Source organism: Watersipora subatra, chromosome 11 (genome assembly GCF_963576615.1).
Source record: "Watersipora subatra chromosome 11, tzWatSuba1.1, whole genome shotgun sequence".
NCBI lineage: Eukaryota > Metazoa > Bryozoa > Gymnolaemata > Cheilostomatida > Watersiporidae > Watersipora > Watersipora subatra.
The window spans coordinates 43,001,008-43,020,650 of record NC_088718.1 but is presented as its reverse complement, the minus strand read 5'-3'; the positions used below and the strand labels follow the sequence as shown (position 1 = coordinate 43,020,650).

The window sequence follows — 19,643 nt, the reverse complement described above, 5'->3', positions numbered from 1 at the left end:
TATATAGATTAATAATATATAGGGTAATAGTATATAGAGTAATAATATATAGAGTAATAATATATAGAGTGATAATATATAGAGCAATAATATATAGAGTAATAATATGTTATATTATTACTCTATATATTTGAGCACTCTGGTGCCAGCACATTGATTTTCTTAAAGTCTGTGAGGCAACCTAGTTGTTTCATGGCAGGAAATCAACTCTCATTGGTAATGGGATTTGTGTCCCTTGCCTAAGCTCTGAGCTGCACTGATGAGGCTTCAATAGCCGAAACAGTACTGTCTGTAGCATGAGTATATGCTCCCTCACTTCGGTTTGGTTGAGCACTCTGTGAGAGGTGCGGCACTATTAGCCTTTGTGCAAAGCTCATCACTTTTGTGATTTGAGCACTCTGGTGCCAGCACATTGATTTTCTTAAAGTCTGTGAGGCAACCTAGTTGTTTCATGGCAGGAAATCAACTCTCATTAGTGATGGGATTTGTGTCCTTTGCCTAAGCTCTGAGCTGCACTGATGAGGCTTCAATAGCCGAAACAGTACTGTCTGTAGCATGAGTATATGCTCCCTCACTTCGGTTTGGTTGAGCACTATTAGCCTTTGTGCAAAGCTCATCACTTTTGTGATTTGAGCACTCTGGTGCCAGCGCATTGATTTTTTTAAAGTCTGTGAGGCAACCTAGTTGTTTCATGGCAGGAAATCAACTCTCATTGGTAATGGGATTTGTGTCCCTTGCCTAAGCTCTGAGCTGCACTGATGAGGCTTCAATAGCCGAAACAGTACTGTCTGTAGCATGAGTATATATATATATATATATATATATATATATATATATATATATATATATATATAGTTTTTCAATTGCTCTTAATCAATGTTGATTGTTCCCAACACACGCATACATTTTAACCTTATTTAAGGCCTAGAAGGCGGCTGATTTTAGAATTCTAACATTTTGCAGCGGTTTATTTTCAACATAACGTATTTAATTGTTATGCGTTGAACTGTCAATGGTGAAACTAACTCCTAACTGCTAGTCTTTTTACTTGTTGGTTGTTTTATACAATTTAAATTATTTGTTATAGTATGTATTTTATTTTACATTACTTTTAACCTATCAATCTCAGTGCTTGTCTTGTTGTCTTTTGGTCAAACCTTGTGTCCAGTTATAACAACTAAAATCCAACAATGGCAAATCCACCCGGCACTGGATTTGATCTCGGGACCTGCAGATTTAAAAGTGGCAAACTTTACCTTTAAGCTACACAGAATACAGTGGGTTCATTTATTCATTTGTCAAATAGTCATTACATTGTTTAAGATACTCACGCTTCAAGTGCTTGCATGGGGTTAATAACTAGCACTGTTCGCCATTCCGCCTAACAGTTGTGAAGCTAGTCCATAGCGCGGATACAGTTTTAGAAAAACTTTAGTAAAGATTTAGCTTTTCAGGTAATGTACTCAAATTCAATAGGTAATCACTCTACTACCAGTACAACGCCGGAAATCTGGCTAGTTTATCAATATAACTTTTTATTAAAACAGTTACTCAGAGAATAAATTTCAGTTAATTATTAGTAATACCGTTGAATCTCACAAGCAGATGGATAGGTTGGAGTTTGAATGTGGCGCGAAACTTGATGGTATAATTTTTCTGTAAATTGACACATGGTGTGTAAAGGATTTGTTTTACTAGTAAAAACGTGACGGCAGCTGCTGCCAGAATGATTAACCATTGGGCTGTCATATAATAAAAAATACATAAATCTGTGGTCTTTGAATGGCAATAATATGGCAAGTCGATTAGTTGCTTCAGACTTAGTGTTTTACACCTGTGTTTAACTCATATTTGTTGGCCTACCAAACAACCATAACTAAGGTCAACACATCTACTTTTGAGTTCACCAACGCTAGACAGTTACAGCTCAGATTTCAAGAGAGACAGTACGCATATAAACAAAGTAATAGAATAAACTTTTGATATACAAAGAACAATTAATTCTGCTTGGACATTCAATCAACTAACATAATAACTCTCAGGATTAGAAGGCTGCATTAAGATATTTAAGTTTATAAATTCAATATTGCAATTTTATTGTATTTGTATCTTTTCTGCAACCACGAACCTGGCATTTTACTGTATGTTAAGATTGTTGTTATAATCAATTTTATACTATTTGCATATGCATGCTGCTGACTTACTCTAATATATTACAATATCGTTTACGTTGTGAATTTACCAACTGTACTATGTTATAATTTTTAGTGTCACGGTGTAGCCTACTACATGGTAGAAATACATATTGAACAAAATATACAACCACACACCATTCTACCAGCTTACATCAGTTAATCTTAAAGCTTGACAATCCGGGAGTTGTTACAGTGACACTTATGGCTAGTGAAACTTATGGCTAAGAACTACAACACACCTCAACCCAGACATGATATCATCACTTCTTGTCTAGTTAGTCAGGTTTTTCATAGTTAGGTAGCATTGTGTTTCACATGTTTTATATGCATCACATTCTTTTTGCACCTTTTAAGAGCCAGGTCTATTTTTTTTAATAGACTTGCTCACCCATTGCCATTTAAAGACCTCGTTTAATTAATAGAAATTACTTTGGTTTTACATGAGGTCACTGCTTCATTAGTAGAGTGACTCTGAGAGCAGCTGTCATCAGATAATTAATTAAAATTACAGGGGGTCATTTCATATGCTGTTTATTTGACACTGGGAGGGGCAATTCGTTTTAATCTTTGGGCGTTACAATTATAATCCACTACAGGGAGTTGTTCTCTATTACTGCTTACGATTACACCACTCAGATTTCATGAGTAATCACACAAATTGACTTGAAATGGCTGCAAAGGACAGCAGTGAAACAGACATACACCCACAGATAAATGAACCCAATCATGGTGTAGAAGCAAATGAAAGTGGAATTGTTAGTACTCAACAAGAAACTGAAACAGAACACATTTCAGCAAGTGACTAGCATACACAGCTAGGTGTATCAAACCCCCTCACAGAAGCAACTAATAATGCAAGAGCAGACAATGCAAGTAGTGTTAGAATCTCACAAAGGAATGTAAACAAAGCTAAGGTTGAAAATTTTCAAGCTTAAACTGATGCACAAAGTCAATATCATGAACTAATGCTTCGTGAAACACAAAGCACTGCTGTAAACACAAACTATGATCGCATGGCACAAGTAAAACTGAACTTGAAAAGTCCATCGCTGAAATTCACACAAAATACACTAAATTGAACGATGAACTATCTGGAGCACCTAAACCTATTGGCCTTGAAGTTGATAGGCTCACACATGACAACAGAAATTTAGTAGACAAAGTAGAAGAGTTGATGAGCCATCTTAGTGCTAAACTCCGCAATGGAAATAAACCACAGAAGGCATATTCCTTAAATTCTCGGTCAACACGGACTAGCACCAGTGGTACATCCACCAACTCTAGCAGCTCATCAAAGCTACGTCGTAAAGCTCATGAAGCAAGAGTCGCAGAAAAAGCTAAAAGGGCTGAATTACGAATGTTAGCAATGCAAGAAGAACTAGAAACAGAACTAGCCGAGCTCAAACTGCTACAAGAGCTACAACTCGCTAAAAAGCAACAAGAGATAAAACGGACAAAACTTCAAGGCGAAATCACAGCTGAGCAAATAAAACGACAAGTGTTAGAACTAGCAGCAACAGAAGAAGAAGTTGGAGCAACGAGTTTGTTGAGATTACCAACACCAAAAGCACCTTCTGTGGTTTTAATTAGCCCAGAAACGCAAACAGACACCCAAGTACATAGAGCAACAAAATCAAGTGAACCTGTTAGGCTAAAGGCTACAAGAGCAAATTTTAACTTGACTACCAGTGACCACGAAGTCCAGCACACTACAGATCAACAACAATCAACCCCCTTACCGAGTCTACATAGCCACCTTCAAGAGATGCAGATAGATAATCCTCAAAGACAACCCACTCCAAATTCGGAACACTCGTCACTAGCAGGAGCCATTGTGCAGGCAATTAACTATGCTAATGAACACCCAAAACTCAAAGTACCAAAACCCTTCATATACACAGGAAAACTCACAGACTATCCTGTTTGGAAAACATCAGTGAATAGATTTATTCTGGACAGAAAGGGCAGACCGGAAGACAAATCAGCTCTTCTACGCACATATCTCAGTACGGACCATCACAAACTTATAAATGCATACTGCACTGTAGGAAATGAAAATGCACTGAAAGAGGCTTTGGAGGCTCTAGACAAAGAATTTGGAGATGAGTTCCAAGTTGGGAAAGCTTACAAACAAGAGCTCTATCAATGGCCACAAGTGGCTGCTAATGATCCACAAGCTTTGAAAGAGTACTTGGGATTTCTGAAGCAGTGTTCAGCTGCGATCGTCAAAGTGGCAAGCCTAAGGGAGTTAAACACATTGTCAGAACAGCAAAAGATCATCAAGAAGCTACCAGTGCACCTTGGAAGAAAATGGATACATAAAACAACGAAATACCATGAATCACATGGAGAATGGCCAAATCTATCAGATCTCTGCACATTCCTCAAGTATGAAGTAAAGGTTGCATGCAACCCTCTCAATGACACAGATAACAACAAGAAAGGAGAGAGAAGGAATAAAAAAACTGACAAATCCCGTTCAAGAGGAACGTGTCACGCTATAGAGTCAAAGACATCACACAACAAGGGCAAACATTGTATAAAGTGCAAGAAGCAAAACCACTTTACATCAGACTGTGGATTTCTAGTTAGAATGTCTGAAGAAGACAAACAGCAGTTTATAGCAAGCAACAATTTGTGCTTCTATTGTTTAAGCACAGGGCACGGCTACAGAGAATGCAAAACGCCAATAAAGTGCCAAGTTCTTGGCTGCAAAGAAGGGCATGCCACAGTCAACCACAGCAAGATAACGAACAACAAAAAAGATGATCAACAGGCACAAAGCAAACCATCTCAACCAAGTCAAACTGTTCAACTAAAGAACGAACAACCAAAACCACAAAAAAATGCTGATGCAACAGAAACTAATGCCACTGAACCGACATCTCGAAACACTAAATCTAAGGAAGCAGCATTTCACAGTATTCGAAGTGCTGAAGAATCAATGGGTATGTTCATCATGCCCGTCTATGTTGGATACAAAGGGTCATTGAAAGAACTGCTCACTTATGCTCTAGTGGATTCAATGTCAGATTGATCATTTATCAGCAAAAATCTGATGAATAAACTTAATGTATCCTCATCTGATACAGTAGAGCAACCTTTGATGCTACACACAATGACTCAACAAACCAAGGTAACAAACAAGCAAATACAAGGGCTTAAGTTACGTGGCTATAAGAAGCAATACACTGTTAAACTGCCTTCAATGACAACAACTGCTACCGAAATACCTATTAACAAAGGTCATATCCCTACCCAAGAAGCAGCAAATAAATGGAAACATCTTAGACACATTTCAAACGAGCTCCCTCCTCTCATGGACATCGACGTTGGAATCCTTTTGGGAGCAAATGTTAATGCTGCACACACACCACTGGAAGTCATCGTCAACACACAAGAAGAACCTTATACCAAAAGAACGGTACTAGGCTGGAGCATCACCGGCAACCATCAAGCAAACACAAATCAAACCAACAAATGCTTTACTCACAGAATTATCACTAAAGAAGTGCAAGATGACAACCTACTAAGAAAAAAAGTCGTGTTTGCACCAGACTCATCTGTGCCCACACCACAGCAGATCTTGAACATTTTAGAATCAGATTTTCAGCCCACTAATGAAACTACAGGATTGTCTATTAATGACAAACTATACTTGTCTATGCTTACCAAGGAGACCTCCCAAGATGAAAAAACTGGACACATAACAATGCCTTTACCATTCAAACAAAAACCAAAAGGCTTATGACTAAAGACAAAGAAATTGGCTGAACATCGCTTCGACCTGCTACTGCAACGCTTTAAGAAAGACAAAAAATATGAAGCAAAATATAAAGAATTCATAAAATCTATCATAAACAATGGAGACGCAGAGCTGGTGAAAAATCATGAAGACAATGCCTGGTACATACCTTATTTTGGGGTTTACCATCCCAAAAAAGCCAAGTCAAATACGAGTGGTTTTTGACTGTGCAGCCAAGACTGAAGGTAAATCATTAAATGACTATCTACTAACAGGATCTGACATGACAAACAGTCTATTGGGCATTCTCATAAGATTTCGACAAGAGAAGGTAGCCCTTTCATGTGACATTGAGAGAATGTTTCACCAATTCCATGTCAACGAGAACGACAGAAACTATCTAAGATTTTTCTGGCTTACAGACAAAGATGAAAAGGTGACATACAGAATGAAAGTGCACTTATTCGGTGCTAAATCGTCACCAGCATGTGCCACTTTTGAACTAAGGTATCTGACTGAGACAGATGGAAAACAAAAGTTGGCCCAAGAGTTTATCACAAACAACTTTTATGTTGATGATGGACTGACTTCGACTGCAGATGCAACCACAGCCACTTCATTGATAAACCAGGCTGTAGACATTTGTAAAACAGAAAACATTCGTCTACACAAGTTTGTGACTAATAGCCCAGAACTTCTCGCAAACATACCAGAGACAGAGAGAAACGACTGCAACAATGTAAGCCTACTCGACTCAGACAACAGTATTCACCGTACATTGGGAATTCAGTAGAATACTTTTTCAGATGAATTTTCTTACCAGCTATCTATGACTACAAAAGATTTAACTAGACGGAAAATTTTATCTACCGTTGCATCAATCTTTGACCCACTTGGCCTGATATCTCCTTTTGTAATCACAGGAAAATGATTCTACAGCAACGCTGTAGGCGCAACCTAGAGTGGGACGAAAGGCTACCAACTGACCTTACCAACCAATGGACGAACTGGATCAATAATTTGGAGAAGCTCAAGTCAGTTGAATTCCCAAGATGCTACAAGCCACCAGAATTTGGAAATATAGCTAAAGCAGAATTGCATAGTTTTTCAGATGCTAGCAATGATGCATATGGAACAGCAATCTATTTGAGACTTATAGACGCATGTGGTAAAGTAACCGTAACGTTGGTTCATGCTAAGGCTAGAGTGACCCCATCCAACATCACTTCTACTCCACGTCTTGAGTTGCAAGCAGCGGTTCTGTCAACACTTCTCACAGACTTTGTTCGTAAAGAACTGACAACCTACGGCATTAGCAAGGTGTAGTACTACACAGACTCTAAAGTAGTCTTGGGTTACTTAAACAATGACACGAGACAGTTTCAAGTGTTTGTTGCAAATCGAGCACAAAAAATACGAAACTACACTAAACCAAAAGATTAGTACTATGTACCTACCAAACTCAATCCCGTAGATCATGCATCGCACGGATTAAGAGCCAACAAATCTGACTGCAGTACATGGAAACAAGGACCTTCTTTTATGAGATGCAAGCCAATTGAACTGCTAATGCAACCAGACTACCTAAGCATGCAAGAGCTACAGACAAACACTGATGACGTCAGGAAATCTGCACATACACTCACATCAATGACAAAGAGTAGACAAGAAAACAAAATTGACATTTTGGAAATTATAAAGAACATGTCTAACTGGAACAGGATGGTACACTTGATCTCCACCCTTGAGCAGTACAAAAGGTTCCTGAGTCACAAACATCTGAGGAAACTAGCAGTTAAGTCTGATGTAGAAGCTCAAGTCTATGCAGAAAAAACCATTATACGGCTATTGCAACTCCCACACTATGAAAAAGATCTAGAACACTCAGAAGCAACCAAGCAACTTTGCAAATTACACCCATTTGTGGACTCTGATGGACTCCTCAAAGTTGGAGGCCAACTAGAGTACGGTCATTATCTAGAATATGGTGAAAAACACCCTATAATTCTACCGAAGGATCCCATAGCCATGCAACTGGTGAGGCACTACCATGTTCTCACGGGCCACCAGGGACGACGACCAACACTAGCACAACTGCACCTCAGAAGATATTGGGTCGCAGGACACTCGATCATATCATCAGTTATCAACTCATGCACAATCTGCAAAAGACTCAGAGCAAACCTTCAAGGACAGCAAATGGCTCCAATCCCTGAGAAGAGAACAGAACCTTCACCACCATTCACCTACGTAGGGTGTGACGTATTTGGACCATTTCTAGTGAAAGATAGACGCTCTGTCATCAAAAAATATGGAGCTATATTTACATGTATGGCATCAAAAGCTATACACATCGAAATGATAGATGATATGACTACAGACGCCTGTCTAAATGATTTAAAATGTTTTATTGCTATTAGAGGACCTGTGCGTCAGCTACACACAGATAGAGGGACAAATTTTATTGGTGCCGCCAATGAACTTCATGGACAAATACAATCAGGAAAACTCTCAACATTCACAACTGACAACCACATTGAATTTGTAACAAATGTCCCGTATGCCAGCCATATATGAGGCATCTGGGAACTTCAGATCCGATCAATCAGAGCAGTTATGGATGGATTGCTAAAAGGGCACCACTCTCGGCTAGACTCATCTTCTCTATGTACACTATTCTATGAAATAATGGCCATCATTAACTGCAGGCCTCTGACAATGACAGATGAAGGTGTACCTCTCCACCCAAACATGATCTTAACCCTTAAATCAGCAGTTGTTCTGCCTCCACCAGGTGATTTTGACGCTGAAGATGTCTACAGCCGCAAAGGATGGATTCAAGTTCAGGGTTTAGCTGCAGAATTCTGGAAACGTTGGAGAGCGGAATACCTTCAAACTCTGCAACCAAGGCAGAAGTGGGAAGGCCAGAAGCCTAACCTCAGAGTTGGTGACATTGTTATAGTGAAAGAGCCTGACACAAACCGCAATCACTGGCCCCTAGGAAAGATTGAAAAAAGTTATGCCTAGTGCTGACGGGCTAGTAAGGAAACAAGCAAACAAACAAGCTGACAAACGAAACAAAAAGGATAACGAAGAATCTTTCTACAAGCGACCAGCTCACAAGGTAGTCTTAATTTACAGACCAGAACAAGCATAGTGCCAAGTATACTCACATCATACATACTCAATACTACTTACAAGAACATAAGCACGTTAACCACATATACTAACTCATACATCACATACACATACATACCCTCATGAACATAATATACATACATATACGCCATGTTAGCAGTATGACGAACAACTCCATAAATTAGCCCTTGGTATTTCGTGGTTCAGTTTACTTTTTAAAATAATTACTAAAAGGTTAATTTGCCACCTCCCTGTGTCAAATTAAAGGGGGGAGTGTAAAGGATTTGTTTTACTTCACTCATATTTGTTGGCCTACCAAACAATCATATCTAAGGTCAACGCATCTACTTTTGAATTCACCAACGCTAGACAGTTACAGCTCAAATTTCAAGAGAGACAGTACGCATATAAACGAAGTAATAGAATAAACTTTTGATATACAAAGAACAATTAATTCTGCTTGGACATTCAATCAACTAACATAATAACTCTCAGGATTAGAAGGCCGCATTAAGGTATTTAAGTTTATAAATTCAATATTGCAATTTTATTGTATTTGTATCTTTTCTGCAACCACGAACCTGGCATTTTACTGTATGTTAAGATTGTTGTTATAATCAATTTTATACTATTTGCATATGCATGCTGCTGACTTACTCTAATATATTACAATATCATTTACGTTGTGAATTTACCAACTGTACTATGCTATAATTTTTAGTGTCACGGTGTAGCCTACTACATGGTAGAAATACATATTGAACAAAATATACAACCACACACCATTCTACCAGCTTACATCGGTTAATCTTAAAGCTTAACAATCCGAGAGTTGTTACATGGTGCTTAATAAATTATAGCTAAAATCTTCTTTATGCAGGCACATATAAAGCACGCGCAAAAGCCTACCTTTGTATGGGTAATTGCGAGTTTTCCATATTATTTGTGACAGATTGACAGTAGCTATGTTGTTTTTAAAAAATTTATTCAGACACCCAGCAATCACCTTCCATTTGTTGACTATGATATTCACAAAATAATATGTTTGTTATTTATTAATACAAAAAATATTTATTCAAAATTGTTCTAGAATTTAGAGACATACTGAATTTAAAAAAAAGAAAATATCAGAGAAAAAAGATATAATTTCTTCTTTGTAAGTTTATGTGCAGCTGTAAATCTACTCAAACACATGAGCAAGTATATACACACATAACAAGGAATGAAATGAATCTCAAAAAACGCTGGCTGTTTTGATTTATTTTGAACCTACTAAAGAATGATAATTAGCTGTGGGTTTTAACTCAGATTACCTATACATTTTAATAAAATGTAACAGCTAGCATTCTCTTATTAAAGGTCTCATTTTTTCCCTCCTTAAACATAAATCAATAACTTTGTTTGCTCTAGGTAAAATTAAGACCACAGCCATTTATCGTTCTCTAATATCCCTGCTAGCTCAGCATTGAATGGTTTATAAAAAGCGCCCAATGCTTCTAACGTCTCAGGCAAGACTGGTTTAGACTTATAGCCTTGGTTTTGAATAACCACTTGTTTATTAGCCTTTGCCGGATTGTCAGCGTCTTCTGAAGACAGGCCGACAAATTCAAATATTCCTTTCATCGCCTTACCCTCATCGCTAGAATATTCTTCTAGTTTGGAAAAATAGATAGTTTCCTGTAAACAGCAAAACAGAAACATCTACTAAACAGTTACATGTGGTTTTGCAAACAGCTGAAAATGTTTGGAATGTGTAAGCAGGTAACAGCAACATAGCAAAACTATGCTATATGAAATGTATCAATAATACTAAATTTCAATTTCTAAAACTACAAATTCCCCTGTCATACAGCCCACGACCAACGTGATATTGGAAAAAAGAAAGGGTATTTCTGATTGAAAAATGCAATATTAGCAGTCAAATGGCACTGCAATGCAATAGGAGAACTGCAATGGTAGCTGCAATGGTAGCTGTAATGTACTGGGTGTTATTATGTTCAACAAACAGCAATAATGAAAGGAAAAGATTATATGTTTATACATGTATCTCTCCCCCTGCAATAGGAGAAATGCAAAATTAGAAGTAAAATGGCAAGCTGCTGTGTAATATACACAGTTTGAAAGTTGGTTGTCTTGAATGTAGAATGGTTTTGACAGCGATCTGTAACCGAAGTGAAGAAATGGGTCATGATCAGAGAAACCATAGATAAGTCGGGTGTGTGAGATTTAGAGTTATCTACACTAGCAGGAGAAAATTCTCAGTTATTTTGCAAAAAAATTTGATTCCAGCTTAATTACAGCAGATTTTATTGTCAATAAACTAAATGCATGTTTACCATTAGTGCAAAAACATAGTTTTGAGAAAACTGGCATTAAAGTTTGGGAAACGGAAACCAATGCACAATTTTGTTTACATTTCAAAACGTCATAGCAACCAATATCAAGAAGTGATCTTTATCTAGATTTTTGTATTTATATGCAGAAAATTATGCTGAATTTAAAAATCTAAACAGATTTTAGTTGATTGTCATAGAAATAGCTGTATATCTACAAAAAAAAGTGTAGGTATATAACTTAATTTTGCAGATATTAAAAACGGCTTGGCATTACCGCGATATTGGGCACAGCCGTAGTATCATCAACAAAACCTGATGACAATGAAGATTGCTTTTCAGTACTTCTACGTTAATTACAGAAACCTTTGGCAATTGGACAATGCCATAGACTGGTGAAATGTGCATGTTTTTCTTGTGAAATGCGCACAACTTAATGGTTCTACTCTCTGCTGCACGACTTTATCGGCGTTTCTTTGGCCAGTCTTAATTTTTATTAACAAAGGCTGGCTTTTGTCAGGTTTTAATGGCGATTTTAGGCCAAATTAATTTGACTAGTTATGTATTATCTGATCAGATGGGTTAGTTTTAGGATATTGTCTACACTTTTCAAAGACTTAGCAACGTATTTAAATAGGTTTATATCTGTTTTGTATTGTTATTATACTTAAACGACTCCATAGAAAAATGGTTAAATTTGTTGATGAGATTTCAGTACAAGGGTTTGGGACGGCAGCTGATGAATAATTTTCATGAGTTGTGTGCACATATGCATTTATCATAAAGCTCCCAAACACTCGCTTCGCTCATCTTTGGTCGTTGAATTAAATTTGTATTTTGTTTAATTTAATATTACTTTCCGATCTTTCATCTGGCTAGTTTTCAGAGACAAGTCAAAATCAATTGCATAGTCTGAGGAAATAACCAATAATATGCTTAGGTTGCGGAAATAACCAATCATATGGTTAGGCTGAGGAAATAACCAATCATATGCTTAGGCTGAGGAAATAACCAATAATTTGTTTAGGCTGAGGAAATAACTAACCATATGCTTAGGCTACAGAAATTACCAATCATATGCTTAGGCTGAGGAAATAACCAATCATATGCTTAGGCTGAGGAAATAACCAATCATATGCATAGGCTGAAGAAATATTCAATCATATGCTTAGGCTATGGAAATTACCAATCATATGCTTAGGCTGAGGAAATAACCAATAATATGCTTAGGCTGAGGTAATAACCAATCATATGCATAGGCTGAGGAAATATCCAATCATATGCTTAGACTGAGGAAATATCCAATCATATGCTTAGGCTGAGGAAATAACCAATCATATGCTTAGACTGAGGAAATAACCAATCATAGGCTTAGGCTGAGAAAATAACCAATCATATGATAAGGCCGAGGAAATAACTAATAATTTGCTTAGGCTGAAGAAATAACCAATCATATGCTTAGGCTGAAGAAACAACCAATAACATTAATAAGCTTAGGAATCAACCAATCATACACTTACGCTAAAGACTCAACCATTCATATGCTTAGACTGATAGACTAACCAATTATATGATTTGGCTGAGGCATCAGCCAACTATATGCATAGGTTGATTAACCAATCAATCATAAGCTCAGGCGAAGGAGTCAGCCAACCATATGAATGGGTAGAGAGACCAACCATAATATGCTTAGATTGAAGAATCAATGAATAACATACATAGGCTGACTCATCAGGCAATCATATGCTTGAGCTGATTAACCAACCAATGCACTAGTTTTATATTGATTGGTTAACTCTTATTCAAGATGCTATTTTAAGGGGTTAAGAAGCAATCCGGCAAAGTTGGAAAAATTTTTGGTCTAAAAATCCCTAGCAGTTTAAAACTTTAATATTAAAATACTTGAAAATGATAAGATAGTTGATAAGATAATTCCAGTCAGTTTTATAGTTGTCTACTCCAGTCAGTTTTTTAAAAAGTGTGATATAATTGAGGCCCAAAATTCAGACATGGTTTCATTAATATTTACAGAATTGCCATGAAAAATATTCAATGGTTTTTTAATTCTGAAACAATCTCAGTCTCTTAAAATAGAGAGCTTTTTTGGTTTAAAAAGTAAGATAATAAGTGATAATAAAATTAATTGGAGCCAAGAAATTATCAAAAACTCAAATTTTATCTCCAACTTTAGCTTGGTTTCAAAGTTAAACAGGCAGAACTTTTATCTATTTAAACTAAAACCAAAAAGGTTACAGAGAAAGCTGTGAGTTTACAAGTTTTGTATGAACTACAAATATCAGACACGGCTCTGTGTCCTGCTCTGTGTATAGCTGAATACCTTCGGAATAAACTTCAACATTTCTCTGATGTGGACAGAATAGCAACCAGATGTCAGCATTGGTAAGAGATACGGATGTTTATGAGCAGTAGACGAGGCATTAGTCAATGCGCAGAATGTGCTCCCGTATTCCTTTATACACAAGTTGAGAGACTCTATCGATTCAGTCACCAAAGTGTGGAAAAAGGAATTTCCAACTTCATCTAAAGAGTGCTTTAGGTATGGGTTGCCCTTCTACAACAATCGTGAAAATGAGAGCTAAAGGTAAGAGATCAAATAAGAGATAAAAGTAGTCTTTTGTATCGTGATAGGATTGCAGTAAGGATCTAGCTTTTATGCCTCGATTATGTCTCAGTCAGGGTGATTCCATCAACTCTCTTATATGACGCAGAGATCTGAACGATTGTTTACAGGAGCAATTAGAGAGCTATGAATATACCTGTATATAGATATATTAGCCGAATTAACGGCATTGCACGTATATTAAACAAAAGCTTATAAACAGTGACAGGTAATGTAGCTGCTTGCCACTTGCTATTAGCCTGGCATATTGCCAATGACTAATGTGATGGCAAACGAGATCAAGAAAGGCTTAGGCTTCACTAAAATGATGTGGCTAAGAGGAACTTAAAATGGAGGCAGATCACTAAAAATTTGTGGCAAATGACTGCTTGTAATCGATCTGATTAGAGATTTTCTATCATACATAAATCACAGTCAGAGACGGTTTTAGTCACCTCGACCGACCGCAACAGAAGGAGAAAGAGCGAATCTTAATGCAGAGCTGCAAAAAACCGGTCCGCTTCAAAGGATTGTGAGGATATATAACATGGAAAGTGATTTTTGGTTTTATTCGTAAAGGTTTTTAGAGGTAATACTCGTAGGTAGTTTAAAGTTGAATTGTTCAGCTTTTGCTTAGTCGATTTGCAGGTATAAACAAAACAAACGTTTGTAAATAAAAAATCAACACAATTAAAACAACTTTTTAAAAAGAATCATGCCAAATGCAGTACATATAAAATATAGGTAGAAAAAATATGGGGCGAATAATATTGTATAGGCATGTATGTCAAGTACGTAACTTAAAAAAGTATATTTGAAAATCATTATATAAAAACATTATGATTTGTATTGAAGTTGAAGCATACTTAGTGATAATGACAGAAAGAGAAAAGAAGAATTGTACAAAGTTAGTGAGGAAGAGATTTTCTATATTGAAAAATTTGCTACTATACCAAGCATCATTGCGACCTTGTATTGACGTTGTACTGTTAGTATTATTAAATTCAACCTTTAGTCTTGCACAAACTTTAGACCACCGTCGTTTTCTATTTTGTGACACCAACATACAACGTCTACCACCGAATGTTTCAGTTTATAAACTTCCTGTTAATCCAACCTTCAGTTCATAATTCCGAGATCTTCGCAATGCTATTAAATTATCAACTTTTAAAATATGCCTGTTTAACAGACTCAATAATCCCTAATTTCTCTCTTCTCATTTTTCGATTGTTCTTTCTCTTTTTTGACATGTAACAAGAAACATCATTTTGTTGAGGATTTTCTATCTTACCATGTCCTATGAAGACGTAGGCAAACATGGTTCTTCCCCACTTCCTATATCCGTGAATATTTTTAACTGGCTTCAACAGCGGTGTGCCACTGCCCGCTGTTGGGTGTTTTTATTAAAACACCATCTTTAGCTAGCTGGCCGCTGGTTTGCAGAGGAGCTACTCTAACCTTTGTCAGGTTTCATTTTAGTTTTTAGGGTTGAATATTGTCATTGTCAATAAAAGGTTATCTGTACATACTTACCCGTTTTATCTTATAAACATGAAAGAAGTGGGAAACCATTCTGTCTGGAGGATTCCTCATGGTAACTACAAATCGGGAGTTGCCTTTAAGCGTATATTGGAGGTACTGCACAGCGCTTCGTCTCAAGATATAAGCAGCCTCCTCTTTCATTTCTTTAGCAATAAAACTGCAGCTCGGGCAGTCCCCAAAAGTGGTCTTTGAGTTGCTTGAGCTCACATATCTAAGGAAAAAATTCAAATTAGACACATACTAAAAATACACTGCTAATTATATAACTTTATTTAATTTTTGATTCTGCGCATGTTTTATCAGTTCAGTATGTCATGTTTGACTAGCTGGGGAAGTGGGTTTAAATGGATGAGTCTTAAAATATCTTGAGAACAGCAGGAAGTGGATCTATGATGGCCTTTGTTAACCTTGGATAAAACTGTTGAAATATTTACTGCTTATAAACAGCTTGTCGTATGATCTTACAGATCAATGCTTCACATACTAACACATGATTTACCTAAATACATGCGATTTACATCTAATTCTATAACTATGTTACGTATTTACGTTATGCCCTACCTGTTGCTCCTTATTCAATAGTTCAAATGCACCTGCACAAGCTACTAGACTTATTGAAGTGCTCAAGACCTGGTCAAAACTAAATACTAAAGTTCAACAAAAACAAATAGTTATAATTGGTCCTTTTCTAAAAATGTAAATGGTTAGTGCTCCGCATGTCGAATCGAATCGTTTCGAAAGAACAACTTTTCAATCTTGCACATCCAGTTTCCTAATTATTACAGGCAGTTTTAATGCTTTCTAATGACTTCCAGAAAAACCGGGTTCTTAGAATCTCTCCACTGGCTTCAATTATTTTAACAATCTATATACATCTTAAAGTTTGTTGTTTGTCCAGCTGTAGCGATTAAAATCTAGGTATGAAAAATATAAATCGCAGCTGATTGGATCTTGGAAACTCCCAGTCAGCAGACCAGCGATCTATTCTACTACAATGTGATAGCCAAGCTATTACCTCTTTCATTACATCGGGTGAAATAATCACGCTTGAAGCTCTAAGGCCGTTTACTAGCTCGGTTGACAGTCACGCCTACCGATTATTAAGTCATCTGCAAACATGATAATTGTTTTAGTAATGGTAAGATTACCTTTACTGACTTACCGGGTGAGTTACTCAAATTCATTAAGTGATTGTTTTATTACTCATGCAATGCCAAACATTCGACTTAAAATCAAATAAATATAAATAGTTTAGCACTATTAATAATCAATATCACAATGAAAATAAATTCATGTTTTGTTTTTTGGTAATCAACTTAACAGTGTTAATCCGATTTTTAGTGTAAACACAGTCTAACTTTTTAAACTCAAAAAGCACTTCTCTTATTTTCACAAGCCACATGCTTATATAAGTTGAGTTTTATATTTACTTCTTCTGTATATTAGGCTCTCCTTCCAACCAGTTGGTCGGACACAGTTGAGTAAGTATTGGAAGATGTTTTACAGCACTACTTCTGAAGAAGGCTGCAATAACTCCAGACACTTCGCGGTGCATCCGAAACCACTTTGACATGTCAGTTGTACCACACTTTGGAAACCCCAGAATCATTACTCTTGCTGTGCAGGCCAGCTGTTCTCCACTAAAATAATAGTTTACCCTCTTTGGAGATGGTCTATGATGTCGTATCACATGCAATTTTAACTCTGAGGTAGTGGATAGGCAGTTTAGACATCCATTTCATTAGAAAAATACATGAATTAAATGACTTCCTTCCGCAATAGACGTTATTGTAAAAATTTTCATCGAATTAGTAAATTTTATTAACAGCAACTTGTCCCACGACCAAACACGAGCGAGGCAATTGTTTGAGAGATTTATGATAAATGCATTTGTGCACACAGCTCATGAAAATTATTCATCAACACCATCGCAAACCCTTGTACCAAAATCTCATCAACAAATTTAACCATGGAGTCCATGGTTAAATTGACCAACGACTCCATCTTCAATGGAGTCATTTAAGTATAATAACGATATAAAACACATATAAACCTATTTAAATATGTTACCAAGTTTTTATTATTTGTAGACAACATCCTAAACCTTACCCATCTGATTGGATTATACACAAATAGACAGATTAATTTGACCTAAAATCGCAATAAACACTTGAAAAGCTTTTTTTAATCATAATGAAGACCGGCCAACAGTACGACAATAAAGCCGTGCAACAGATAGTAGAACTATGAAGCAGTGCGCATTTCACTAGAAAAAACGTGCTCATTTCACCAGTCTATGGCATTGTTTAATTGTCGAAGTTCTCTAATATTTTTTCGTTTTTAATATCTTGCAAAAATATTTAATTATAAGAATAATTATTTGAATTTATCCAAAGGTTTCTGTAATAAACATCGACCGTTTGAGGCGTGGACCGATTTACAGGTACGAATTTGTGGTACACAGTTTATCAGCCTGTGTTTTTTTTGTCCAATTACCGAAGGTTTCATTAAATTATTTAAAACGTTAGCCAAAATTTTTTACATCTTATGTACAAGCTAGGGCCAAACTACAATGCCCCTTTATCACAAGAACATTTTTTTATTTTGCTCCAGTTTGCAGAAAACTTCCAGACGCATGAACGCTCATACTTGCTTTTTGTTAAAGATCGCTATCAAAACCATTCTACATTCAACACAACCAACTTTCAAACTGTGTATATTACACAGCAGTTTGCCATTTTACTCCTAATATTGCATTTCAGAGTTATAATAAACATATTTCCTTATTGTTGTTGTTAAATTACATACATTACAGTAGGTTAGGCCTACAGCTTTAATTAATATTTATTTTATTGTTGTAAAACATAGGTTTGAGATAGTAGTAGATTAGGTGTGATTAGCTATCCATGACCAAATCCTAGAACATAAAAGAGAGGAGACTAGATTGCGTGACCTTTAACAGAACACTGCACTTATCTAACTTTTCTATACTTGTTGAAATTGTTAGTTGCACATTTTTGGAGTCGTGCTCCCTCGAATTTATTTTACATCATCTTGAACAACTCTCATTTACACTATACCCTGTCAATTCCTGCTGACAACTACTTTTCAACAACCAGCTTTACCCTTTCTTTTTTCTATTATCACTTATTCCATTATCAGGTCGTGGGCTGCATGACAGGGGAATTTGCATACATACCCCTGTCATACAGCCCACGAACTGATAATGGAATAAGTGATAATGTATTTATTAAAAATTTAGAATAAGTACTATTATACATTAATTACATAATACAAATATTATAGGAATTTATGTGTATTATATTATATATGTATATTATAATTAGGAATTATAGCATCTAACTCTTGTACTATATGATGGTCAGATAATTCCACAATGTCATCAAGTGGCAAAGCATCTATGTTTTCCTAGATAATGTTTATGTTACGATAAAATTCATTGTTAGCTTTAAGCCAAATGAGCGCGGCAAGAACTCGTTGACGACGAACTGTAAAGAGATTGGCTGGCAAGGCAGGTTGGCCGACAACAAGACAACAATTTGTTGTAGTTGGCGAGGTAAATTTATAACAAAGTCATTTACATTCTGAGGGAAATTGATGACATGACCTCTGAACCCAAATTGGCGATCACGCGGAAAACGGAATTTTGACATTGTAGGATTAACCTGAGCAATGAGTAACTGTTCTATAAGGGTAAGAGAAGATAAAAATTCAACAGATGAACCTGGGTCCATATTGTTGGCTGCACTGAATTTATTAACAGTGTCAGGTCTAACTTGTTGGCACGTATGACATAGTTGTATTTGACCAATGTATGTAATAAAATGTTTCTCATTACATCCAGTAAATGTGAGCTGTGATATGTTGTTGTCAAGTCTGCCTAAAAAGTTGTCACGCAGTTCTTGGAAATCAGGACAATCTAAAGATTGAAAATGAGGAATGTGATGAAAGGGGGGGGGCAGTATTGGAAAGAGCAATATTGTTTTGTGCAATATTTTCATGGTCAATGATGTACGACCATAATGATTAATATTAAGGACGTAATTAAC

At 36.4% G+C, this 19,643-nt stretch overlaps 3 protein-coding genes across 3 annotated transcripts; all 3 read left to right on the top strand.

Annotated features, from left to right (window-relative positions):
- Positions 1-6,094: 6,094 nt before the first annotated feature.
- On the top strand, positions 6,095-6,733 carry LOC137408095 (uncharacterized). The gene has a single exon (XM_068094489.1). It carries the CDS (start codon positions 6,095-6,097, stop codon positions 6,731-6,733), a length of 639 nt encoding a protein of 212 aa, XP_067950590.1.
- A 134-nt stretch (positions 6,734-6,867) lies between these two features.
- Positions 6,868-7,266, top strand: LOC137408094 (uncharacterized). Its single transcript, XM_068094488.1, has one exon. The coding sequence runs from the start codon at positions 6,868-6,870 to the stop codon at positions 7,264-7,266; it is 399 nt and encodes a 132-aa protein (XP_067950589.1).
- Positions 7,267-7,530: 264 nt separating this feature from the next.
- Positions 7,531-8,517, top strand: LOC137408093 (uncharacterized). Its single transcript, XM_068094486.1, has one exon. The coding sequence runs from the start codon at positions 7,531-7,533 to the stop codon at positions 8,515-8,517; it is 987 nt and encodes a 328-aa protein (XP_067950587.1).
- The last annotated feature ends 11,126 nt before the right edge of the window (positions 8,518-19,643 follow it).

Bases quoted from the DNA above. Each gene is read 5' to 3' on its own strand.
- LOC137408095 (XM_068094489.1), top strand. From the start codon at position 6,095: ATGCCTGGTACATACCTTATTTTGGGGTTTACCATCCCAAAAAAGCCA.
- LOC137408093 (XM_068094486.1), top strand. From the start codon at position 7,531: ATGCAAGAGCTACAGACAAACACTGATGACGTCAGGAAATCTGCACAT.
- LOC137408094 (XM_068094488.1), top strand. From the start codon at position 6,868: ATGATTCTACAGCAACGCTGTAGGCGCAACCTAGAGTGGGACGAAAGG.